General features: G+C 40.0%; 1 protein-coding gene across 1 annotated transcript in view; it reads right to left on the bottom strand.

Annotated features, from left to right (window-relative positions):
- Nucleotides 1-26,657, bottom strand: part of PHEX (phosphate regulating endopeptidase X-linked) — a 129,839-nt gene that overhangs the window by 87,339 nt on the left and 15,843 nt on the right. Inside the window, exons 4-5 of the mRNA XM_067545292.1 lie at nucleotides 3,582-3,668; nucleotides 2,203-2,429 (exon numbers count right to left, since the gene is read on the bottom strand). Of these exons, the coding sequence (XP_067401393.1) occupies nucleotides 2,203-2,429; nucleotides 3,582-3,668 (314 nt within the window). The remainder of the gene's footprint in view (nucleotides 1-2,202; nucleotides 2,430-3,581; nucleotides 3,669-26,657) is intronic.

The raw sequence follows: 26,657 nt of genomic DNA, 5'->3' as shown, positions 1-26,657 counted from the left end.
AGTATACAGTTTTACACCAGCACATTTTTAGAAACTGCAAGAAACAAATAATATTAATATATATATTTATATTTATTAAATTTGTTGAGAGGTTTACATTTGTGAATTTAGAACTTGAAATAAATTAAAAGAACCAGAATTTCAAATACATAACTGTTGTCATTTCTACATCACCTGCTATTCTAAAGCTTTTGTAACATATCTTATACAGAATAACACAAATTGTTCCTAGAAATCACTTCTTCAAGTGGAATTTAGGAAGACTCCTCTAGTTCTTTAAAAGCACACTGCAGTGATACTCAACAGATTTATGATTTCTGAGAAACAATATCACTGTAGTATTTCTCAACATGTCCAAGGAAAAAAAGTATCTACAGCAGCAATTGTGGACCTCCGATGATTTTGTTTGTTTCAAATAAGAGCTCAATGATTGAAATGCTTATCTGACCTTAGCCAAACCTTTTTGGTCTAGAAATCAGGCTTGAGGTCTGGAAGAACAGAATTTTTTTTATACTTGGCTCCACCAGGGCTGGAAATATATTCTAGTCGAAACCAAGAAGTGCAAAGATGAGAGAAAAACAAAGGAAAGCAAACAACTTCTTTAGCCCTCGAAGGTTCAGGTTGAATTTTGAGTGGGGTTTTTTATTTCATCTGAACCACATTGCTCATGAACCTGTAATACTGAGAGAGAAAGCTTAAGAATTTTAAAATACATCTCTTCTTGTAAATAGATTTAAATACTTCATTACACATCTACCCTCCTGGGAGTTAATAAAAACACTGAGATACAAAGCAGAATATTGGCAGATGCACTCTACAAATCAAGCTTCTAAGCAAATTAGCAACGAGCAGTCATTCAGACTGTGCAGTTGTTCAGTTACTTATGCACTTAAATACTACTAAGCAGATTCAATGGACACTCTAGTAGGTATAATCCATCACTAGGAGACTAGCAAAAGGTTCTGTCCCAACCAACAATTTACGTGGATGAAGTGGGCTACCTAAATATTTTCTCGGAAAATATTTCCAATACTGATTCTAGTCTTTTGTCTTTGAAAAAGACCTCTGGCCAAAGCATTCCTTCCAAGATTTGAACATCTTTCAAATAGTCTGTTCATGGGAATCTGCTAAAGAAAACAAGGAAGTGTCTCATTAACTTGATTTACTGTTGACTCAATGAGTAGTGGAAATAATCTCTTTAAGGGAATGTTAGGAATATAAAAATTTATGTCAGCTGAACATCCCTGACATGTTTTTGAAAACTGTGACCCAGAATCAATAACAAATCTAGTAGCAGGAAAGTTAAGTTCCATAATACCCCTAAACAATCTATATAGTGCTGAGATGGCAACTTTAATATAAGGATCACCCATTTTATTTCACTGTGGTGACAGGTCACTTTCCACTTTGCCTTTAACTCTCTCTGACACAGATATACAATCTCATTGATGGTAACTGATCGGTTGGGTTATATGGTGGGGGGGGGAGTTTCCCTTAAAAAGCAACAAAAATTTGGACCAAATCTCACAGGTTAGCGCAGGTGTCTTGATGACAATCTGCCTATCTAAATTCCCCCTGAAGTTTCAATAGGATACAGCTAGGTAAAATATTTTAATTCACTTGATGTCCTAAATTTTTTGTAGTATTGACATGCGTTGCAAACCTGCTTCCACGTTACATTCCAGAAGTGATTGCATTTCAGTGAAAGGTTAAGTGACTTCTATATGTAAAGTATGAATGAGTTTGGGGATCATATGAAATAAGAGATGATATATAAATATTGGATAATATACTAGTGCCACCAATAAAGTGTCTAACGAAGTGGAATATCCCAGATTTAAAATACCTGCAAATGATACACCATCTTTCATCTTCACAGAGAAAAATATTCCTTATTGCACCACTGATGGGTCATATATAGGACACAGAAACCAGCAAGAATCAGATTCTGACCCCATATGGATACCCACAGAGATCTTGGATATTGATTCATCAGGAATGTATATTACTCACAATTCTGCCCTATTAAGGAATAAAATATCCTATCTCTGACAAAGTGGCTTCTCAATTCCCGTAAATGGGTGATCATGTACATTTACAAACCACTGGGTACTAACGGCTACAGCTAAACTTAAATTAACACGGTATTGAACTCACTTTTTAAAATGGACCACATAGCATATTAGAAATGTTATACTGTACCTTTAAGATGTGTTTATTGGAGTTTTTGTCATCAGGACCCACATACAAACGGATGAAGACAGAGTTACTGTACTGACCACGAGAAGTTGCAAGGGTCTGGAGCATGCTGAACTTCCTTTCTGACCATAGCCCTTCAGGTCCAATGTTAGATTCCAGCACAGGCCAATGGAATGGTGAAAGCTTCAGTATATTTAACAGTGGTTTCGCATCAGCTTTTTCAATTTTATCTGAAATGACAAGGTGTGCCAACAGTTAAACTCCAGACAATTCAAATCCAGTAGTGGCTCTAAAATCATGGCAATGAGATGCAAACGTGTATAGACTTTGATCAATTTATAGGCAAGACTAAACAGAATGGCTCAAACCTAAGGCCTTAGGTGGTCTTCTGCTGAAAAGATGCCTATGAAAATAAGAGTATATGACTGTTTTATCAGTTTATCCAAATCAAGCATTGATAGCCTGAGCAAGGAGAAACTTGTGTTGCATTCAGCTGCACTGTGTCTGTCCTTGGAATGTAAAATAGCCTCTACGGTCTAATCCTACAGTATATTCACCATAACCAATGGAAGAAATGCTTCAGATAAACAATAGATAGTGATGATCCAAGTCAGATTTATTATATAAAGTAAGAATCAGCTCAGGTACTAGAGTGATGGACCCTACGGAATGCCCTAAGACTGACAGAAATGGAAGTCATTTGCTAAGGTCAAAGGGAACAAGCAGGGGAAAGCAGCAAAAGGCTGAGGGGCCGAAGGATCCTGATCTCCTTCATTCTGCCACCCACACTTCTAATGTCAAATGAGTTGAGTGTGTGTCCCAGGTGTGTCCCAAAGTAACAACTCACTAACCCTCTCCAAAATCATTAGGCCAAACTGTGCGCACTGGTATGATAATAAAGGAGAGAATTTGGATAGTGTTGAGAAGCAGGGTAACAAATATTTACTGCAGAGGCTGAAAACAGGCTATGCCATGTAGACTCAGGGGTTCAGAGTGAGAGGCCTGAGGAAACAATTCCATCAGAGGATTCCATAAAACAATTTACTCATTTACCTTGTCAGTCAATACTCCCACATTGTTTTGAGAGTCCCTTAGAGCATAATCACTTTTCAAAGAACTATGTAACAATGGTATCTTGTGCCTTTGTCTGTTCAGAGTCACATTGCCTTATTGACAAAATAAGGCTCTGAACTTGTAATTGGATCCATATGGGTGGACATTTGCATCTGCATGGAGCTTCACTGAATTCAGAGAGTACAAGTGTGTCTGCATGGGTACAGCTGCAGGATCTGGGCCTGCATTTTCACTGCTTTCTTCTGTTAGAGTGTCAGAACCAATACTGGTAAGATACAGCCTGCCCATAATAAAATAAAGTTACTTACTCTCATTCATACATGATGAGTAAAGGATCTTGGCCTTCTGTATGGCTTCACTGTCCCGCCTCTTGCTGATAGGTTTCTCTAGCAGTGCTGTGAAGCATACAAAGTAAAATAAATTTCTCCTACGTCTTGGAAAATGCAGGGGGTTTTTTTGTTTTTAAATCATGCCACTGGTTGGAAAATGCATCATCAAGGAATGACTTCATGGCCTAAATACCTCCCATCTCCTCAAAACAACAATCTTGAATCCTACCAGGGTTTAACTCAACCCTTAGCACTTCCAAGGTTCTTTAACTGAGTTACTCTAGAGAGTTGGGAGGAGCGAGAGCCATTGAGACAGTGGAGACTTTCAAATAACTTCAAACCCCAAGCTTTGAGTTATAATTCTTTAAAAAAAAAAATACTGCATTATTAAGGAAGTGAAAATCTTTGCAGAATGTAGCTCATCATTTTTATTTTAAAGCAAAGTGTCGGGGGACAGACCTTGCAGACATTGGAATAAGTATTTTCATTCTGGGCCAGTACTGGTCTACGCCACTATGTATAGGGCCAACTTTTTGTTTTATGGCCACTGCCGTTTCCAATAATTTACCAACACTGTCCCCATTGTTGTGCCTTATAGGAAGGGCACAAGAGAGAGGCTTGGAAATGAGAGTCAGTTCCATGCTTGAGGAATGGAGCAGCTTTCTCTCTACCCAGGAACAGTACTAGAGACTATGGGGTTGAGTGCCCATAATGGCCACTGTCTTGAATTGAAGCTTAAGGAGCTCCATATTTCTCAGCTCAGCACCTTGAAGAACCTGACACAAAGATGATTACAAATATGACTCACGTCCACCTATTTGCTCTACCTATTTGAGTCGCAGAGATCTACACACAGAAAAAAATTGAAGACAACAACAAAAATCTCCTGCCAACTACACTAATACACAATGTACTGCAGATGAAACTCTGTATTAACGCCTTGGCAACAGCCTAGCTGTCATCAGTTTTGAGTGGTTAAAATTATCCTTTTATAACTGAATAAATACCAAAAATAACAGAACAACAACAAGATTGTTTGGTGGTCTTTAAAGAAGTTTTTAACATGATAATGCTGTTTTAGTTTAGTTTAGTTTGGGAGATAAGAATCCCACGCCCCCTACCCCCAAATTTACTGCAGGGCATGATTCCTGATGGCGATTTGAAATCAAATCTCAATCTTATCAATATTTATGAGTTTTATAACCACAAGATCACAAGTGTCACCAACAAGTATCTACTAGAATGCTCAAGAGCAAAGCTCTCAATGGAGGTAGCTTTATATTTGTTTTTTTGTTTTTTTTAAAAACAGATAATCAGATCTGCCCATAAATACAGAATTTTAAAGAAAACGGTGATTCAGATCTCAATAAAAATAAAGATGAAAAATTGCCTCCTCTTAAAGCCAATGCAGTCATTTCTGTTTCGTCAGAGAGTTGCAACAGTCATGAAAACTGGAGGCTAACAACACTGGCTATCTAAAGCCCAGAAGAGGGCAGGGGATTAAGATAAAATAAAATAAAACCAACTCTAGCCCTGCACTAGCATAAAACACTATTAAAATCAGACCTGGTGTTTTCCATTGAATCACTTGCTGTAACACTCGTTAGGTTACTGCAAAGAATGATTGAGAGCAAGACACTTCCAATTTGCTTAGAAAAATGAAGGTTTTGCAAAAAACATTCTGGATTCTGACTGGAAGCCCAGTTTTCAAAACTGGGAACTGAACAAGATGGGTCAAATCCTGCATTTGGCCCCTCAGATTGGCTCTTTGGGATATAAATGCTCTTTACAGAAGACATGTGACTGAGCCTCAAAGTTCATATTTGGATCCAAATTGCCTCATAGCTTAAGAGGATCCCGAGGAAAGAGGGTCTGAGACATGGAGCAAGTGAAGGGGTAAAACTGACGAGAGAAATAGGTATCTAAGGGGAAGGACGTAGAGGTTAAAAATTTTAAAAAGGAGAAATCTCACATATTAATACAGGATGGAGGTATCTGAAATTACAGGGGAAGGGTGTGAAACTAGTAGAGAGAGCAGGAGTAGCGAAAGACACATGTGCAATAGATGAAGGTGAGGAGGCTAAGAGAAGGGAGTGTAGTGTTTCAAGCTATGAAACTGCTGTTTTAGTTTCCTGCATGCTGCATGTTTACATTTCTAAGAATTCTCCCAGTGCATAGAGTTCAACAGCCATTTTGTTCTCAGAGTTGCTGCAGCCTGCTACAGAGGAGACACTCACTGTGCTAAAGACTTTTCTCTTTCTTCTTGTTGTTTCCCATAATCTAAAATAAAAATCATTCCAAGTACATTGTTGCTCCTTGTGTTTTATTCTTAAAGTTTATTAAGATGATGATGATGATGATGATAGAAAAACGTAGTGGGTCAGAGACACAAGTAATGGAGAAACAGACATATAGGCCAAATTTTCAAGAGAGACCAGGATCCAATTTTCAAGTGCTCAGCACTAACAACTGGAGCCAGATTTTCAAAAATGTTCAACTCCTCATTTAGGCATCTAGCTAAAGTCTAGATTTTCAGAGGTGCTCAGCAACCAGCAGCAGCCATTGTGACATCTATGACCAGATACTCAAGAGTTTAGCACCCAACACGCTGAGTTCTTTTGAAAACATGGCCATTTATTTTGGTACCTAGATAGGTGCTAAGCACGTCTGAAAATCTGGTTAAAAAGTCTATGTTTATAACTGTAGAGCTAAGATTGATCCCATGCCAGCAGGGCTGGGGTGGCAGCAGATGACAAGTGTGGGTATTAGCAGCAGTCAGCAGTATCTGAATCAGAGCCTGGAGTCAGGAAAATTTCCCCTGGAAAAACTTTTAAAGAATTAGGCATCAGATAACATGGCTAAATAATAACACAGTTGGTTTCCACTAACTGACTAAAGTAACAACAGCAGCATGCTGGTCCTGACCACTGCCTGGCAGGGCCAAACAGAGACACAGAGCCAAATTTTTTTAAAATGTTCTTTATCTTACTCACACCATCTCTGTTTCTGAAAAGCTAACTGAAGTGCTAGTTATGATCACATATGGTACAATCAGGACACCTAGATGCAGAAGAAATACCATGTGTCCTCCCCCAGCAAATTTAAACTTGAGTAACAATCTCAAAATGAGATAACTAGTTCATACTTGATGAAAAGTTCATGAAGAACAACAAAAATTGAGCACACCACGCTAGAACACAGAAACAGGTTAAACTCAAACCATGGCTGATTTTAATATTGTGATTGACATTTACTTTACAGTATCAGGATCAAGGCCCCATTGTGCTAGGCAGTGTATAAATACATAGTAATAAACAGTTCTCACCCCAAGGCATTTATCATCTAAGAAGAGAAGTGACTTGCAAGGGTGGAGGAGCGTACATCTGGGGTGGGACTTTTCAAAAGTGCTCAGCATTGGTTTAATTCTGGCCCCTTTGAAGTCAACAGTAAACTCCCATTGGGATCAAGGGGAGCAGATTTAGACCCATGGTGACCATTTCTCAAAATCCAAGTGAAGTGATATAGCACATATGCATTTGCAAATTTTTCATTATTATATGTTGACAAAGCAAGAGCCAATGATGCTGATTTTTATAGGAAACATGATGTAGATAGGTGTTAAGGAAGGATTTGAAAGAGGAGGGCCTAGGGGCCTTGAGAGTGAATTTTGGAAGACTTTTTGATGCATACTGGACAAAACAGAAAAAGGCACAGGGATGTTTATGTAACAAGCTGACAAATGGCAAAGGAGTTGCCATCCTTGGTGGCATGGCAGAGGCAGGGCAGCACTATGAAAAAATGGTGGAGAAGTAGGGAGGTATAGAATTAAGATTCCTGTAGGTGAAGACAATAAATAACCATTTCACCAAATCAAGTTTAAGAAGGGAGCCCATCATGTGGTCAGGATGATGGGCAAGGAAGATGATCTTAATGACTGCACAGTGTACTGACTAGAGAGGACATGATATTGGGGAAGCTGGAGAGAAGGAAGTTATAATGTTCAATATGGGACAGAGCAAGTTTTGGCTACTTGAAAAGAAAGAAAAAAGTGTGGATCTTAGAAATTTGGAGAAAAGAATGAAGAAGATTTGAAAGAGGACAAGAGCGAGGGAGGAGTTGAAGATGACTCCTATCAATGTCTCTAATCATCTCTTTGTCACTAGCTTAGAACATCTCTGTAACCTGTATATCTCTGTAACTTGTGATCAGTGTAACTCTCAAACATAGCTGGTGACAACTGGCCACCAAGAGCACGTGCAAAGGATTTCCCTATCCTGAGAATGTCTAAAACACAGGGAACAGTGTCCATCTCCTGACCATACAGTACCACAACCATGCCCCCCGAGACAGCAGATATCTTTCATACTCAGAGTCCTGAAGCAAGCCACATGTGTAAGTATTCCCTTATGCTCTAGGAAAAAGGAACTTTTTTCATCCTCCACCTTTCAAGATGGGGTGGACCCAATGTGTGTGCGAGGAGGAGATGCACAGTAGGTGGCAAAGGTTAGATATCAACACTGAAATCCAAGCCTCATTGAAGATGATGGCAAGACTCCCATCAACTTCAAGAGCGGCTGGATTCTACTCCAGCTCGCTAACTGGAGTAAAAGAATAAATATTCCTAAAGGACAGGGTGGAAAGATGCCAAATAACTCAGGGCCTAAGCCTGAAAGATATTAAGGACCCACAATTCCCACACACACCTCTAGGAGTTTCAAGAGCTCACTTCTCAGGCTTTTTTAATGTAAACTCTTTGGGACAGAGGCTGAGTCTTCTTATATGTCTGTAGGGCTGTCACATGCTGTACCTCATGTATACCATTAAGGTGTCATTTGTGTATCTTTCATGTTCACCCTTATAGTATAACTGTGTATTGTATAATGCAAAGTGTGTCATGTAAGGTGTTTTTTGGAATGCTCAGGATATACTGAACATTATTGTTATGGTAGCATGTTTCCTGCAATGTCATGCATGTGCACAGATATGAAATTCTGCTATGTCATATCCCCAAATGTGTCTCACACATGGCTTGAATAGATTCAGACAAACACAAAGTTGAGGGTTCACGCCTAGCAGAGGCATGCTTTCAGGAACAAGGGACTGGCCTGAGCACCTGATAAAGCGACATTCATTTGACAAAAGTGGAGGAAATCGTGCCCATTGCTGGACATGGCTGATCACCTGACCCCAGAGGGTGTCAAGGAAACTTGTTAAAAGAGAGAGGCATCTTTGTCTCGAACTCTCCCTTGGAATCCATCTTCTAAGCATCATCAAGGACACTGATTAACTGCTCTCAGGGGTGGGGGGCCTGGCTGCAAGAGTCATAGACTCATAGAATCTAAGGTCAGAAGGGACCAATATGATCATCTAGTCTGACCTCCTGCACAACGCAGGCCACAGAACCTCACTCCATTGACTCCCTAGCCTATGACTGAGTTAATAAAGTCCTCAAATCATAGTTTAAAGACTTCAAGGTACAGAGAATCCACCAGCAAGTGAGCCATGCCCCATGCTACAGAGGAAGGCTTGTGGGTAAGCTAACATCAAGGACTAAAAAGCTACTGAAATGTTAAGTTTAGTTTAGGATAAGAGTTACCTTTTAATTAATTGGGGTTAATTGGGGTTAATCAATCCTTGATTCATATTAATCTGATTTATAATCACTTAAAATCTTGCTGTAGTCAATAAACTTATTTGTTTGTTTTATCTAAAACAGTGCATGTGGATTGAGTGAGTGTAGAGACTTCACTTAGAGTAACAGGAACTGGTGCATATCAACTTCTTTGATAAATTGACAGACAAATGTAAATGAGCTTGCAGGGTGCAGTGTACAGCACTGAGTCCTGTAAAACAGCAATTCCTGGGGTTGCATCTGGGGCTGGGAGTGTTTGCTGGGGGTCAATCTCATAAGCAGCTGGCCAGAAGCATCCTTCACTGGGTCAGGGACTGGTTACTCGCAGGAGGCTGGGAGTGGGCCGACCCAAGAGTGGATGGTTCACACAGCAAAGCAGACTAAGTTGGGGCCCAGGACTGAGGGATTGGGGTGAGACAGCTACACACCAATCCATATTGAAGAGGGGGAACATCACAAAGACCCAATATAAAAATCAGTAAGAATAATTAACTGGTCTTCAGATTCCATAAAAATCCATTAGTGCACTTAGTCTTAGACACCATAGTGATGGGCATAGAATAGGACTCTAGACAGATAGGGAGATTAGAAAGTCAGAAAATCTAAATTAATTCATAATCTCTCTTTGAGCTAAAGTACTAGTTTCAGTGTCCATTATAACTAGATTATGCCTTCTGTTTAGTCACTGCTTTAATTTCCTTCAAAGTTCCAAATTATTCTCCACGGGATTTCACTGGCTTTGGCCTTCACTGTGAGTTTCATCATCTGATTTCTACACTTCAGTATGTGCCAGATTGCTTGGGCACAGGATTTATTTTATATATAAAGATAGATATAAATAGGGCAAGGGTCCAAATCTGTTAACTGTGCTCCGAAGCTCTGGAGTGCCATAACTTGCCTCAATTAGTGAATGTCATCTGTGTGCTCAGAAGTATGTTCAGGGTCTCTTAAGTCTTCTAAGTTTTGCAAATTGTTTAACTGGTTTTGTCTCATTTCCTTCTATCAAGAGAGTTAAAGGCAAATGTCTTTATTTTTGGTTGCCTTGGTCTTAAGAATCAGATCAAGTCACTTTATATAACTCTTACTAGCTCTTGTCCAAAGCACTAAGGAAATAATTCTAGTATAAAGTTAATATATAATTAGAAACAGTGATCAACAGTATGAATTCTAGGTATTCAGACACCAATGCGATGGCCACAGTACAAAAACCTGTTAGATAGACAGAATCGGTAGCCACAGCATCTTTCCCATGGAAAAAAGTATTCTTATTAAATCCATTCAGACAACGGATAGGACACGATAGACTAAAAAAGGCAAACTTTCTGAGGTTTACTACCCCTACAGTAAATAGCAATCATCTACTGTTGAAAGTAAGCACAATTCACTTTAGAAAGTAAGCTTCACTTTTTTCTCTCTTTTTTTTTTTTTTTTTTTTTAAACTATTCTAAAGCTGCTTAAGAATAGCCCTGTGGTTACATTGGTACCTTTAATCTTACTTGCTATTTCTAGCTCTTGTTGATTTTCCAGTCTACAGTCTGACACAACTTCTCTTTGGTTTTCAAACTCCTTTTTGTATTTACTATAATGAGAAATCTCTCTTTTTTCCCCCCTAATTTGGACTGCATTGGAATGAACCTGTTGTACAGCAGAGCTGGAGAAAAATGGATCAGTTTGCATTTCATTTTTACTCAGAATAAAAATATAGATTACCAAAGTCATAGTAATATCCGTAACATCTATAGACTGTATACATTCTATGCTACTTTAGACTGTTACTACATAGAGTGTATTATCTCAGAAAAACTTATCAACCAAGCATGTGATTAACTAGGTATATCTGATGCACTAGAAAGACAATACGAGAAGAATGTATTTTTCACACTTTTGAAAACCTTCCTGGCTACAAATGGGGAGAGTTTATTATTCCAATAAAGACCATTACATTTTTGTATTGTATTCATTTCCTCCACTTCCCAACTCCCATCCCAATACCTTTACAAACATTTGCAGTAAGTAGAAATAGCAAATTTAAATATTTTGAAAGGGATATTTGATAATGAGTTGAAATATATTACAATGCCTTTCATCAAGGAATGGAGAAGGAACCACATGTGTGAGCATGCCAGTTGGAAGACATTCAGATACCATAATGATGGGTGCAGTAGAAAAACCTAATAGAACCATGCTGTATCCTGGAAAGCAGTGACTCCAAAAAGAATTCAAGCGTAATAATGGACAAGCAACTCCACATGATTCCTAATGCGATGCTGTGGCAAAAAAGAGCTAATGTGGTTCTTGGACATATAAAAAGGGGAGCAGTGAGGAGGAATAGGGAGGTGATTTTAATGCTGTGCACAGCATTGGTGAGGCTGATACTGCAATACTGCATCCAGTTCTGATATTGCAAAGTGGGAGCGGGTGCAGAAAAAAGCCACAAAAATGATTGAAGGGCTGGAGAAAAGGCCTTAGAATGAGAACCATAAAAAGCTCAATCAGTTTCAGTTATCAAAAAGAAGATTGAGCAGTGACTCGATTATAGTGTGTCCGTGCTCCTTCACACGGAGAAAACGCTGGATACAAAAGGGCTCTTCAATGTATCAGAGAAAGAACCAACGGCTAGAAGCTGAAGCCAGACAAATTCAAATTAGAAATAAGACAAAATATTTTAAGAGTGAGGGTGATTAACCATTGGAACAAACTACCAGGTGAAGTGGTAGATTCTCTAACTCTTGATGTCTTCAGATCAACACTGGGTGCTTTTCTGGAAGACACGCTTATGCCAAACCCAACTTATTGGGCTCAGTGCAGGAGGTCAGACTAGATGCTATTGATCAAATGATCAGTGATGATGATCTAATAGTCCCTTCTGGCCTTCAACTCTGAATCTATGAGAAGGATCTCAAAGCACTTTATAAACGTTAAGCATGAAGTAGGTACAACATTACTAACATTTATAGATAAGAAAAATGAGCCATAGAAAACCAATTCCTACATATCTTACTCATGTGAGTAGTCTTATTGATTTCAATGGTCCTCCTTTGTGAGAGAAAAGGAAAGCAGAATTTGACCCCGAGGGAGTAAGGGATCCTTGGAGGTGTCAGCAGGAGTGGAAATTGCTCAGCATGTCACATGAGATGCTCAATCTCTTACAGAATGAGACTCGAAATGACTTGCACTAAGTCACACAGCAAATCAGTGCCAGAGCTGAAAATGTCTACTCTTATATTATATACTTATTCCATACAAAAACTTATGTTAAAACAACATTAAAGTTGCAATCTGAACCCCTAAAAGTTTACATGTGCAAGGTTAGCTCTGCCACAATGTGACTACGACTATGGGCTTTAATAATATGATCACATGCCATGGTTTTCTCATATTCCCTACATTGGACATATATAGAGCCAAATTTGTTAAAATTTGTGGAGGATTCTTCCTGTAATGGGCTGGCCAGGGCAATAGATACCATGATAAAAAACAATAAATAAAAGTCATGGCTTTTGCTATGAAAGTCATGGCTTGACAAACACACAGCCTTAATTATAGTGATGCAGATTTACACTAGCACAAACCAAGTAGTAGTATTTCAGAATGGTTTGGGGTCAGCTGACATTCATTTAGAGTATCTGATTTCTACTTCCATTTTCCAGGAAGTTCCCACAAAGCTTGGATATAAGAGACAGAAGGCTGACATCTGGATGTTTTATGAAAGAAGAAACACTAAGTACATAATGTTCTATCTCAAAATAAAAATACCAGCCACAAACATCTAAAATTAGACACAACATTGTTCCACTAACTTGAACAGTGGTCTCTTCTCCTGAATTCTATGTGCAAAAAGTGAGGTCAGTAGGCTACATACCACACAGCTCCTCTAATATAGAAATCTGGATAAATCTGGGAGGTTCTTAAATAAGAAGATTTAACCGTAAGTTCTGATCTTTTGTGTGTTACTTGGGAACAGAAGTAGCCAGTCCTGTCATGCTACAGAATGAGCTGCTCTGAGAAGCCATTGCTTGGGGTATTTTATTATTTTAAAAATTATTTTGTTATGTTGATATTGTGAAACATGTTATCCAAATCACATCTCACTATGACATTCAAGTAGTTTATATCTGGATAGCTGAAGTTACCCATTATCACTCTTCTAGAGTATTTTGTTGCTTCCTTAAACTCACTTGCAATAAATATTGTGAATCAGATTCCACAGGTCTACATGAGATCTATTCCACTGAAATCAATGGAGTTGCACCTTCCTAGAACACAGTGAATTTGGCCATCTGACTTAGTACTCTGTTTTGGTCTGAAGACTGGTTGTATACCGACCAACATTTATATGGCCCCGAATCTGCAAACATATCCACATGGGTAGACCTTTGCACACATTCCCACCCCCAGCAGTTCTCTTTGTAGGTTTAGGTCTTATATTTATATTCTTATAGCCTGGAATTCAATAAAGATTCTACCTTAGTTATGGTCTTCTTTTTTACCAGGAGTTGGTTCATTAGAGTTGATGGAATCCTACATACAGCATTTGTAAGGAGCGGAAAAATATTGTAATGCAAGGTCAGCTCAGTATGGCAAGAGCTAGGCTCTAGAAGTGGCAGCAGGCTTATGAGCAAGAGTTAGGCCTCTCAAGAGCCAGACTTGTAAGGGATAAGAGGAACTCTCTCTGGATCTGAAAATATCCTTGAAATGAATATAAAATGCCAGCTGACCATACAGTCAGGAGAAAATTAGCGGCTTTAGCAGCAAAATCAGCAACTTTAGTGATAAACAATTGACATCACCTTATTGCAAAAACCCCTTAGCTAATGGCCAATAAATTAATGAAAAACAAGTGTTAAGGCCCAATCCCTATGTGGGTTGAGATACACGTCACCTGTTGCTGGGTAAAGCTTACTGTAAGGCTTAAGGAAAGAGGAATATATTAGAAGTTCCCAGGACCCGCCCTGTTGAGGCTCTCCGTGAATCCTTCGAGGCGCTAGTGGATGCCCCGTGCAGCTCGGTTCCCTGGTGGCAACTCGCTTTTAGGGTGGAGAATGGGGCCTCCCCACCCTCGTGCTGGTAAGCGCCTGACTGCCTGAATTGTACTCCTAACAGTTAGCAGCGGCCTAAAATTTGTAACTTAAGTGCTGCGTAAATAAACTGCTGCATGGGTACTTCCTTGTCTGTCTCTTCCTCGTCACTGAGATCCCAAAATACAAACTCTCTGCCCCAGCGGAGCACAGCACTGTTCCAATAACAATAAAACCCCAGCCTAGTTTCCACCATATAGTTATTATCGTATTTGATTAATTTGTTTCATTCCACCACGTTTTAGAAAAGTAAATCGTGTTGAGACCATCTCCCAATGTCAAAATTCTAACCTCCCAATTTTTCCTATTAAAATTGGTATTTAGTAATATTACTTTCCTGGAATTTCATTGAAATGAAGACTATGCTTACCATTTGCCTCCTCCCCCCCATAAGCCACCATCTGTTAGTCACTCACCTTTATTCATCTGCTTGGCTCCAGTACAGCTGTCCAGATGTCTAATTTGCTAAGTCTATAACTCCCACTCACACCACACTCCTTTTTCAAGGTAATCTACAAAAGTTCTTTTAAATACAAGTTTGCTTGTAAGATTCCAAAAGAAGAAGTATAATTCGTACTCCCTCAAAACTCAAAAAGGGTTCATCCAATTTAGTTGAACCTTTAAAAAAATCAACTCTGTATAAAGATTAAGCACAAAAAATTTCCTTCTTAAAAAAAGGAATGTTTTGAAAAGGTGAAAATGTCAGTGTAGGATGGAGTAGGTCTTTCATTCTATGTTTGTGGTGGTTATAATATTGCTAATATTGGCAAGCTTTAGTAGAGAAACAATTGGAGCAGCAGCCTTTGCAAGTTGTTTGAAACAAATTTTGCAAAAGCTATTTTAAAATTTTTTTAGGTTACCACATGAAGCAGATATTTTGCTATTTGTTAAAAGTTCAGGAAATGGCCAAGTTAGCAGTAAAAGTATGCAGAAATGTGATTTCATATGCAAAAATTATCTTTGTCCAAACAAAGTTTTGCATTTTTCAGTCACAATGTTGAGGTCTTTAATTAAAAAAATAATCAAAACAAACTATGGCTTACTGTATTACCCAGCTAAAAATAACCCCAAATGTTGCAAGTCATTTTCTGAAACTGTATGATTATTTCATAAATTCAATATGAGAAGTATAAAACTTGAATTTTGAACTTTCACTTTTTTTTGCCCTCGAATAGTTCACATAGCTCTGCAAAAATGTCTTAATGTCTGATTCTTCAGGATCCAAGGAGCTAATATTTGTCTCAAATTTGGTTAAAATACAAACAAAAGCTACATACATTCTTTCCTCTTTGGCAATTTAATTTTCATCAAACCCTTAACACAAACTCACACTATTATTGTCCTATTCTGTTGTCAGTCTTCCACTGGCTTTCCTTCTTTCTGTATCTTCTCTAGCACACTGTCTCAGCTACTCTTTTACAATCAAACCCATCAAGCCCACAGAATCATCTTCAGAGATCTTAAAACAGTCACAGGTAATCTCCAATGTTAGCATGTACCATTTTTCAATGACACTTCATTTTCAGGACCGGACATGGGTAGTCCAATATGGTGTAGAGGCCATGCTGGCATAGCCTTTTGATGATGGTATGGATGTGCACGGTATACTGCTCTGTGTCAGAGAAAATCAATATGTCACCCAGATATACCGCCACATACTGGTCCAGCACATCCCAAAACACATCACTGAAGATGTGCTGGAATATGGTGTGCGTATTTATCAAATAAAATGTCATTATGAGATATTCAAAATGGCTATACCTGGTCCAAGAAACTGTTTCCACTCATCCCTTGCTCTAGTATGTAACAGGTTGTTTTGCTCCTTGAAGGTCTAGCCTGGTTTATACCCAGACAACCTCCACATGGTCCAATCACTTGTATGAGTGATGGTGAATAGCAATTCCTGATCATGAGTTGGTTCAGAGCCCAGTAATCTCTCTCTCTCTCTCACACACACACACACACACACACACACACACACACACACACACACACAACTTCCATTTTTCCTCTTCATGAAAAGTACTGGCACCCCAGTGGGACAGGTGGATTGGCAAATAAATCCCTTGGGCAGGTTTTCTTGAAGGTAAGCCTGCAGGGCAGATAGCTCAGGCTCTGACATGGCATAAATGCACTCAAACAGAACCTTCGTTCCTGGTTGCTATTCTATGGGACCGTTGTACTCCCGCTGTGGTGGTAGGGAGTCTACAAGGTGTGGCAGAAGGGGGTTCAACTATAGCTGCATAATTGCTGTCCTGGAAGTAGTCAGGATTTGAGATCTTTGGCTGAACCAGCAAGGCCAAATGCTCTTGCTTGTGTCCCCAGAAAACAGTTGTATGCTTCCCACCCACTGGGGTCTGGCAGTTCTGACGGCAGAACTTTGAGGGGAAGCTGACCTTCAGTTCCCGCCTTTATGGCAGACAAACCAGGAGATACCCAGAATCAGAGGAAAGTGCAAGGAGTGGATGACATTGAATTTCAGCATATCTGGATGGCACTGGTCCAGAAGAATCTCTCAACTGTCTCAAGTAGGTCTGGTGTGGATTTCAGCTGTAGGAGAATCTGGAGAGTTCAGGCTATGTTCACATCAATGAGTGCCCAGTGTGGGAGAATTTGTTGGGTATGTCCAGGTACATATAACTCAGCTAGAACTTGTGTTATTGCTCACTGGGAGTTATTGCTCACTGGCACGCATTCCAGTCAGGACCATGGTTTGGACTCGGGGGTACACTTTGTCCAGGCACTCCCCTTTTCTTCTTGCACCAGTCCCACAATTGATTATGCATCTAGATGGTGAGATCAATAAAAGCATCCAGGTCTGTCAGGTTCTCAGTCAGGGCCAGCTCATCTTTAATTGCTTCTCATAGGCCACACCAGAACTGGTATAGCTGGACCATCTCATTCCAGGCCATATCTGACATGAGCCAGCAGAAATGCACTGCCTGGGAGGCAGCTGTTCCTTGCCCCTGCAGAGCTTATGCAGGGCAGCGTCTGTGGTGCGGGTGCAATTGGGATAATCAAAGGCAGTTGATATCATTTGCTAGAAGGTGTCCAGCTAGACAACACCGGCCTGTCAGTCTCGAGTAAAGGTTAGGCACAGCCCGATGCTTCTCCAGTCAGGAAGCTGGCTGCTAGGCCTACCCTGGCCATGTCAGAGGAGTACATCTGTGAGCGAAGCGGGAACTGGAGGTGGCACTGATTCATGAAACCTCTACGTTTCTGGCAATCCCTGTTAAAGCACTCCAGCAGAGGAACGACGGGTGCTGTCTCGGCTCGGTGGGTGGTGCAGAAGGTTGGGTCCGTAGCACAGCACTCTCAGTACACAGTGGGAGCACTTGGTCCTGCGATCTTGGTTTTCAGCAGCCAACTGCATAGCCTGTGCCTGCATTACTTGGCTGTCTGCCTGACGGCTGGCTACCTGCTCATGAGATGCCAGTGTTCCTTGGGAAGGGAGGAGCTCTGCTGGATCCATGCCTGGAAGATTATGCTCTGTCAAGGGGTGAGTGGTCCAAGCAAGCTGTCAGGACTGGGATATGGACAGTCTGACCTTGTGGTCAGAGCAGGCATGGTCAGACCTACTGGTCAGAGCCATAGTCCAAGCTAGGGATCAGACCCTGAATCAGAGTCCAAGTATCAAGCAAGAATCAGGTCTAGTGCAGCAGTCAGGAAGTCTCTCAGTTGCTCAGACAACTTCCCGTGCCTCCTTCTGGCTTAAATTGTATGATCCAGCCAATCAGCATGGCTGGTTATTGTCCTCAGTCAGGATCCTCGTGGGCAGGGCCTCTTGGAGGAGTCAGAGTTCTGCTAACCTCTCACTTCCCGTAGTTCCAGGTGAGTTGCCCAGTGGCAGCCAAACTGTGAGAGCCGTGTGGGAACCCAGATTCAAGACCCATGTGCACTTTCAGTCATTTCTAGATTTTTTTTTTTTTCTGGGGCCAGAGTGTGGGAAGACATGCTGGGATGTTTAAGGGAAAGAGAGAGAAAAGAACCAAGCAGCCATCCTCCCATTGTGTTTTTGTACAGGAGCCAGCCTCAATATCAGACCTTACACACCAACAATAGTGGGAAAAATCCCAGTGAAGCAGGAAGAGGATGGGAACATGACCCCATCCTGATCCATGCTAGCCGGTGGAGATGAGCTGACACCTGCTAATGAAATGCAACCTACTAAATCATATTAAGCTGTTACTGCTGTGTATGCTCCCTCAGGGCTCCAAGAGGCACCACCAGCAGAGGTTTAAAGCTACAATCTTGTTCTATATTTGCCTTTAATTAGGAATACGAAAATATTCCTTTCCTGCAAGGCTAAGTAAAAAGCAATCCAGGGCACCGGACACAACCCACATAGGCTCATCATATAGTTATATACTACTCCTATTTGGGTGGCAGCCAGTTTTAGGAGTTCTGATGAACAAGACTATTTATGCCTCTTGGAGTAACTGACTCAGGCTATGTACAGACTCAGGCAGGCATCAGTTATCTTTGGTTCATATTCTGAAGCTTTTATTTGCATTTATTTGCAATTATTTGAATTATAATTTTTTTAAAAAAAGCTGAGATCTTGTCAGCTGACTCCAGCAATCTAGGCTCCAGGCACAGGCCAACACTGCCTATGCCTTTATCCAGGCCTGCTCTTTTTTAATAAACTGCCTCTCTATTTATTTTAAAGTATACTTCATGATAAACATTCACACCAATTAGATTGTCCAGACAAACGTGTTTCATTTTTGACACAATAAATATCCACCGGCCTCTCTTTTGAGGGTAGTGTATTTCTTACCACAAACAGTCTAGTGACACTTGCAAATATTTGGCCCATCATGATTCCTTTGGCATTTACTTTAATGCTCTTAATCATTGTGAATTAATGTGGCATTAATGACAATGTAATTAATATGCACTTAATAGGAATTCTATGATGATTTAGCAATTAATCAATCAACAGTTGTACTGTATCTCAAGAAGAAAAAAAAGATAAAGTTGAACAAATATTTCAAGACAAACAATTCCATGAAAAGTGCATTTATACAAATAATTCTGATTCAAACAACAACATTTTAGTTTTTGCTTTTTTCATAAGAGGCAATTTTACCATCCGAATTTTGAGTATCAATTTTAGCAATACAGAGGTTTACATGAAAATGCTAATTAGACAGCTGTACTAATATAAATGTTTCCTAATGCCTGAATGTCATATGATGCAGCATGTTGCCCAAATGACAATGCTTTGAAAGTTTATTGCTACAATTTCAATATTTTGTAAAGGCTATATAAAATATTTTTTTTAAATTATCGGAGTTTGTGTGTGAAAGAATAAACATATCATGTGAGTTCAGATCAAACTAAACTAATGTAACTACACACCCACTAACACAACATTATCTGATAAACTATTGGAGAGGGGAGGGTTTGTTTTCACAAACCTAATTTCAACATTATTTTCATAAAAGTTTTTGAGGTATATTCTCCTCTTGGCACAAGGCAACTAGAGATTGCACATAATTAACAAGAAAAGAGAGTAGAATTTATACTGGCATAAGAGTAATAGGCAAAATTGTTATAATGGAGCCTGCAATGTAATGGTTAATAGCAGCATTAAGCTTTACTTCATGTTATTAATAGTTTTGCCATGCATTTTCAATAAGTGTTTTTCATCAGGGAATATGGAAAATTAGGTGACAGAGATTATCATTGTTTTAAGGTAATAAATGTATCTTTTTTGTAGAATTAAAAATACAAAGAAAACAATGATAGCTTTAGATTTTTTACCTTTGGATATAAATCTATCATTTTGATGCACACAGCAGCTTCAATGCGTAAGCTTGTTACAAAACTACTATTAATAATGCATCAAAAACAGAATGAAAGGATGATAGGAATTCAACTCTCGGTACCAATGTAGTGAACTCTCAGAAGACTCACGAGCAAGGAGGAGGTGTTCTCCTCTCCTGACCAGAGCGGTTCTGTGGGAATCCTGTGGGTTCAGCTGCTCTGGAGCTTTAAATGTCATTCAAGAACCAAAATTATCTCCTTTCTTCACACACGGTTTCCCAAACATACATTACAAAGACAGCTTTTATTTCTAGCAGCTAGAAGAGCCTGCAAAACTCCCTGACTGCTCCGCTTGCTATTCAAATATTTTACTTTAACAAAAAAATAAGCTGTTAACTGACTACCTGGACTGGGTTGCTAGACTTTCACATCTTCTTTTACCTTTCTGGCACAGTCTCAGGTTTTGAGTAATACTCAATTCTCAAATTTTATGCAGAAATATCAATATCCAGTATTTTTGGTATCATCATTAGTGGAACTGGAGTCAGAAGGCCCATGTTCCCTGGGGGAACTGTTATTGACAGGACTCCAGCAAAAAAGGAAATGTGGGGAGTTAGATTGGAAGTAATTCAGCATATGGGGACAGCAGTTCAAAAGTCAGCATTGTGCTTTGCAAATGAAACACTTATATAACATTTCATCTTCCAATTATTGGTACTCACTGGCTAATTAAATGCCTACAATAGTTCTATGATGCAGATATTATCCACATTTTACAAAGGGGGAAAACTGACGCACAGCAGGTAGTAGGATCAAAAGAAAGCATCAAAGCCAGAGAATTCAGGAGTTCTTGAATTCAAGTCCTGTGTTTAAATTCCTAGAGCACACCTCTCTATTCTGTTCCATCATTTGGCATCACCCTCAGGGGACAAGCAAACTGGCTCTGAGAGTGAGAAAGAAAAGGTCTGAATTCTTACTAAAAATTAAGACTTGGGAACAGACTATCTGTCAGTAAAGTCAAAATCTCAGCTAAAAACACAAAGCTTCACCAGGTACTTTTTGTTTTTCGTAAAATGCTGTTCAATTAGAAACTTCCACTCATCCCCTAATAGTATTGGAAAGAATTCTCAAAAAACTCAGTCATTGATATACAAAATGAGGGGGAAGCTGGTGATATCACTTCTGAATGTGATCTTGAATTTGAGACAAGAAGTGCGAATAAGGATAACAATGAATGCCACATTAATGATTACATGCACACAAAACAGCCTAATCTTAATACCACACACTCAAAAGATTATTCATTGTTATAAATGACAGAGTCCCGCATGCATGTAGTGTTGTTGTAGCCATATCAGTCCCAGGATATTAGACAGATAACTTAGGTGAGGTAATATTTTTTATTGGACCAACTTCTGTTGGTCAGAGAGACAAGCCATACAAAGCTCAAAAGCTTGTGTCTCTGATGAACAGAAGTTGGTCCAACAAGAGATATTACCTCACCCACACAGTCCTACATGATATTCTCATAAGCAAACCAGGGAAATGTGGTCTAAATGAAATTACCATAAGGTGAGTGCACAATTAGTTGTAAGACCATACTCAAAGAACAGTTATCAATGATTCACTCTTAAACTGGGAGCATGTATCTAGCAAGGTGTAACATCCCCCCCACCTTCCCCCCCCCCGTAATCTGGACTGGTGTGTAGCTGTGTCACCCCAATTCCTCAGACATACCCCACTTTGCTGTGTGACCCACCCACTCCTGGGTCAGCCCACGCCCCGCCTCCTGCAAGTAATCGGTCCCTATTTATCAGTCCCGATCTAGTGAAGGAGTGCTTCTGGCCAGCCACTCATGGGATAGACTCCCAGCAAACCCCCCCAGTCCCAGAGACAACACCAGGAACTGCAGTCTTTCAGGGTTCGGTGCTGTATACTGCACCCTACAAGTTCATTTACATTTGTCCGTCAATTTATCAAAGAAATTGATATGCACCAGTTCTGTCACTCTCAGTGAGGTTTCTGCACACACTCAATCCACATGCACTGCTTTAGATAAAGCAAACAAATAAGTATATTGATTACAGCAAGATTTTAAATGAATATAAATCAGACTAATATAAATCAAGATATTAATAATGAGTCAAGGAGTAAGTTACAATTAACTAAAAGATAACTCACATCCTAAACTAAGATTAATATTTCAATAACTTTCAGTTTGTGATATTAGTTTACCACACAAGCTGGCTGGGATGGGAAGTCATGGAATCCCTGTCACTGGAGTCTTTTAGAAACAGGTTAAACAAACACCTGTCAAGGATGGGCTAGATAATCTTGGTCCTGCCTCAATGCATGGGACTGTATTAGAGGATCTTTTGAGATCCTTTCCAGCCCTCTCTTTTGTGACAAAGTCAGACCCGACAGCTATAAGAGAGTGGTGGAAGACAAGTATATCACCCCTAGAATGGTGAAGGTCTTTTCCTATGAACTGAAAAGGGGTTACTTAAGGTTAATTTGCAACACCTAAATCCAATTAAGGGCTGCCAGTGACTTTAAAATCCCCTCTCCGGTGAAAGAAAGAGAGGAAGGATGAGAAATAAGCTGCAGTAGGTTTAGAGACAACAGGGAGAAAAGGTTTCTCCTAGGTGGAGAACTGTTTGCCTCCCTGAAGGGGAAAACACTGAGGCTATGTCTACATGGCTGGCGAAATTCAGCGGCAGTCGACAGGAGATACACAAGTTACGTAGAGTAGTTTGCGTATCTCCCGTTGACTTCCTAATTTCTACCTACCACAGCGTCCCCACTACACTGCACCAACTGGTAACGACGCAGAGTTACTCTTTTTTGAGGGGGTGGATTAATAGCAACGACTTCCGGATTGATTGAGCAGGTCTCCACTGCTGCTCAATCGATTCCACAGAATTGGTCTGGTGGTGCCAACAGTGCCGCCATCAATATAGACATAGGCTGAGTTTACTTCTGTTTGGGGAACACCTGGCAACCAGCACAATAGGGCAAGTCTTCAGTGGGGGACAAAGAAATGTATTTCTTTTGTGTTTTGGGGTTTTTTTTGCTTAAGAGAACTTACAGCTACCCTGAGGTCCACTGTAACTATTGTAAATAAGCCAAAGTTAACCATTAAAAACTTCCAGAATAGGACAAATTTACTCCAGCCCTTCTGGCAGAGTGAGAAATGCTGAGGCTGATGTGGCAAAAGAGGTACCTTGCCACACTTCCTATGAAATGTTGTGTAAAACATTCAGGGTCCTATATCTTTCAGAGGGCTGTGATATATTCCTGTCACCTGGAGATTTGTTTAGTAAGGGAAGACTGAGACATTGAGATGTTAACATTAATAATTATTTATATTTAATGATAAATGTTTATTCAAAACTCTGCACAAATAAAATGTTATTTTTTAAAAATCCATACAAATTGAACAAGTGTTTACAATCTAAAAACTCTCTCTCTCTTTTTCATCATTGTGAGACTTTTACCACATCCTCTCAACCCACTAGCAAAGAGATGGGTTTTGCAGTGTGCCCGGAAGGTCACTGTATCTTTGGACTTTGAAGCAAACGTGTTCAGTAGTCAAGGATCCCTCAACCAAAATCATCATCTTATCAGCCTCTATTGTTTAAACCAGGGGACAGAAGCTTTCTCTAGAATTAGAGCTATTTGGTTTTCCTCCACTTTCAAACAAACACCAACAAATCCTGTGAATGAGAATGGAGCCCTGGCCTCAAGGCAGTCCTCATTGCTGGGCTGCCCAAAGCCATGGACTCTAGAAGCCCTGCAGTCCCCAGCTCCAAGACAGTTTGCATAGCTGGGATGCCTCGAAGCCTGGGGCCCCCAACAGGGTGGGCAAGCTGGTAGGAAACCAGGCAGGCTTCTGACCGAAATCTGCCTGGAAGGCAGGATTCCACTGGATCCCCGCCTGGCTTCCACTGGAATTTCACTGAAATTGAACCATCTCCGCTAAATGTTTCAATTCTGACAAAAATTTCTCTGAATTTTTCCAACCAGCTCTACCTAGAAGAGTCATCTAGGGGCTATCTATGTCAACACCAAAAAACTAAACATCATCCAAAATCAATCGGCCTCCAGTACAGATCACAGAGCACAGGTGGTCGTTAGGGATTTCTTATGGGAAATACCGTTTGATTGACAGGTAGATGCATGTTCACAGTAGCTGCAATTTCTGAAAGGTTTCATGCAGAGCCCTTGTAGAGCACATCTCGGTAACCCATTCTTGAGGGAACAGAGGTGTGGGCCATTGCAGCAATGTCCACACTTACAAGAAAGGCTAAACAAAAGCGATAAAAAACATAGTTGGCATCTGCTTCTGCCTGGACTTCTAGGACGAACAAGTTAGCCAGCAACACTTCAGAAAGCTATTGGAGGCACTGGTACAAACTTCTCCACTTCTTCCGGTTGCTTCCCCTATCCTGCTAACATTACCTTTGTCTTAAAGTCTTAAAGCAAATATGTTTCAATCAGCTAGCTCTCATCCATAGCCCCAAGTGCTATAGATTCTGGAGTAGTCACTCCTCTGTACAGCAGAGGTTGGGTGAGATTAAAGTCTATAGCTGAGTGTCAATTGTATACCAAAGATGAGACACAGCCCAAAATCTGACCATCCAAAAGGTCCCATATGTCAGTCAAAGGGGAAGGATGACAGAATGGAACTCTATGGACTTCAGCATCATAGATCCCCTGGAGCAGAAGAGCAATTACTCAACACTGTCTTCTGGCATCTGTCAGAAAGAAAGTAACCCAAGAGCAAAACACTCCTAAATCTCAGCATTCATGTGATATTTTTACATTCCTGCAGTCATGGAAAAGGAAAAGCTGTTCTTTACAGAAAAGTCTTGCAAATGATCTTGGAAAGACTGACTACACTGCAAAGTTGTTTTCTGGTGTCCATCTCCTGTTCTTTGAATTACCATTTTTATTATCCTCCAAAAAGACTTCTGTTTCTCTGCATTAGCCCTGGTGGGAATTCCTCATTTTTTAAAGATGACTTTCATCTGAAAATAGCAATGTTAAAAAAGCTTATATCAACAAATTAGACTGAAATAGGTTCCAAGATCCATATGGAATAAAATCTATAGCAAGGTTTCCATGGTCGTAAATTAAATGTAAAAGCTTGAAAGATACCATCACATACTATTTGTGTAATTCTAAATAGTCTTCCTATGCAGTGCTGTGACTGAGGAATGTTTACACAATTTTGTAATTTATTGCTTCCTGCCTGGCCATATAAACAGCTGCACATTGTCACTCTGCAGACTTCAGATGGGGGGGAAAGAAATAGTTTGGCGCTGATCAAATTGCACCCAGGTGAGGAGTGCTCATCTACTCACTCCAGAATTCCAATTGCAAAGAAACACCATATTTATGTTAGATTTGTGGCACCTGAATCTAGGTCAAAACCAAAATTACACAGCTTCATTTTCAATTCATGATCTATCTGAGTTTTGGCTAATGGGCAGCTGGTTTACTGTATCTTTGCATAGAGTGGGTGAAATCCTGACCCTATTGAAATCAGTGGAAGCTTTGTAATTGACTTTACTGGGTAGGCAAACTGGTAGGAAAACAGTTAGGATCTACGATTTCACCATTGCCACTGAGACTGTTCTCCTTTCACCACTGGCCCCATCAATTTCCCCCATCCACTGATGTAGGTGAGTGGCATTTACTGCTCATGGGGTATCACCTAATTTCATTGCCACTCTGAGCCATTCCTTTCTTTGTTATTCAGAATCAGGGTCACATATATCTATCACATACAGGCTGCGTAAATACTGTCACTCCTGAAGCTGACACCTGCATTGTCCTTTATCTCATTATGGATCTTGTTTATCAGCATCCCAAAAGAACTAACTGTGGATTCTCATCTCATCTCTGGCTTCTGATATTTCACACTCTTGATCCTGTATTCTTCACTGAATCTCACTACTGCTTATCAGCAGTCCAATACTAGTCCTTATGCTACCAGTCTACAAAGGTTTGGAAATCTCTCTCTGCTTCCATTTGTCCATGAATCCAAAGCCAAGACTCTCTTTGTTTTGATTGTGCCCTTGAAAAACCAGAATCCAATGACTGGGGCTTTCCAAAAACCAATACCCAAGCCTCCCTGTTTTTCTTCTTAAAATGCAGAAGTGTTCAGAGACCAGTGAACAGACCAGAAAACATTTCATTTTAAGTAATTTTTTATGAAATGATCTTGCCTTCCATATATATTGTTGTGACCCATCTGTGCCCAGGGTAGCCACCTGAAAATGCTAAGGTCAGGGCAGGCTGCAAAAGGAGAGCAGATTATCCCAATACTGGTGGGTAACGCTGAAGTCAGACTTCCCACCCTGCCACAAACAGTGCTTCTGATTCCCCACACTGGTTATCAAAAAGCCAAAACAAAAATATACACAGCCCCCTTTTCTGCATTTCAGTCTCTGGCTCTCAATCAGCACTAGGTCCAGTAAAGAGATCAGTTATTTAAAACTCTGTGCTCTTTACCAAAAAGGTTTCTCCTAACTCCAAAGGGTCAGCCACAACACCAGATCAATATAA

The sequence above is a fragment of the Emydura macquarii genome, unplaced genomic scaffold, assembly GCF_026122565.2.
Source record: "Emydura macquarii macquarii isolate MOO-44397 ecotype Brisbane River unplaced genomic scaffold, CSIRO-AGI_Emac_v2 contig_1043, whole genome shotgun sequence".
Lineage (NCBI taxonomy): Eukaryota > Metazoa > Chordata > Testudines > Chelidae > Emydura > Emydura macquarii.
This window is presented reverse-complemented; position numbering and strand designations above follow the sequence as displayed.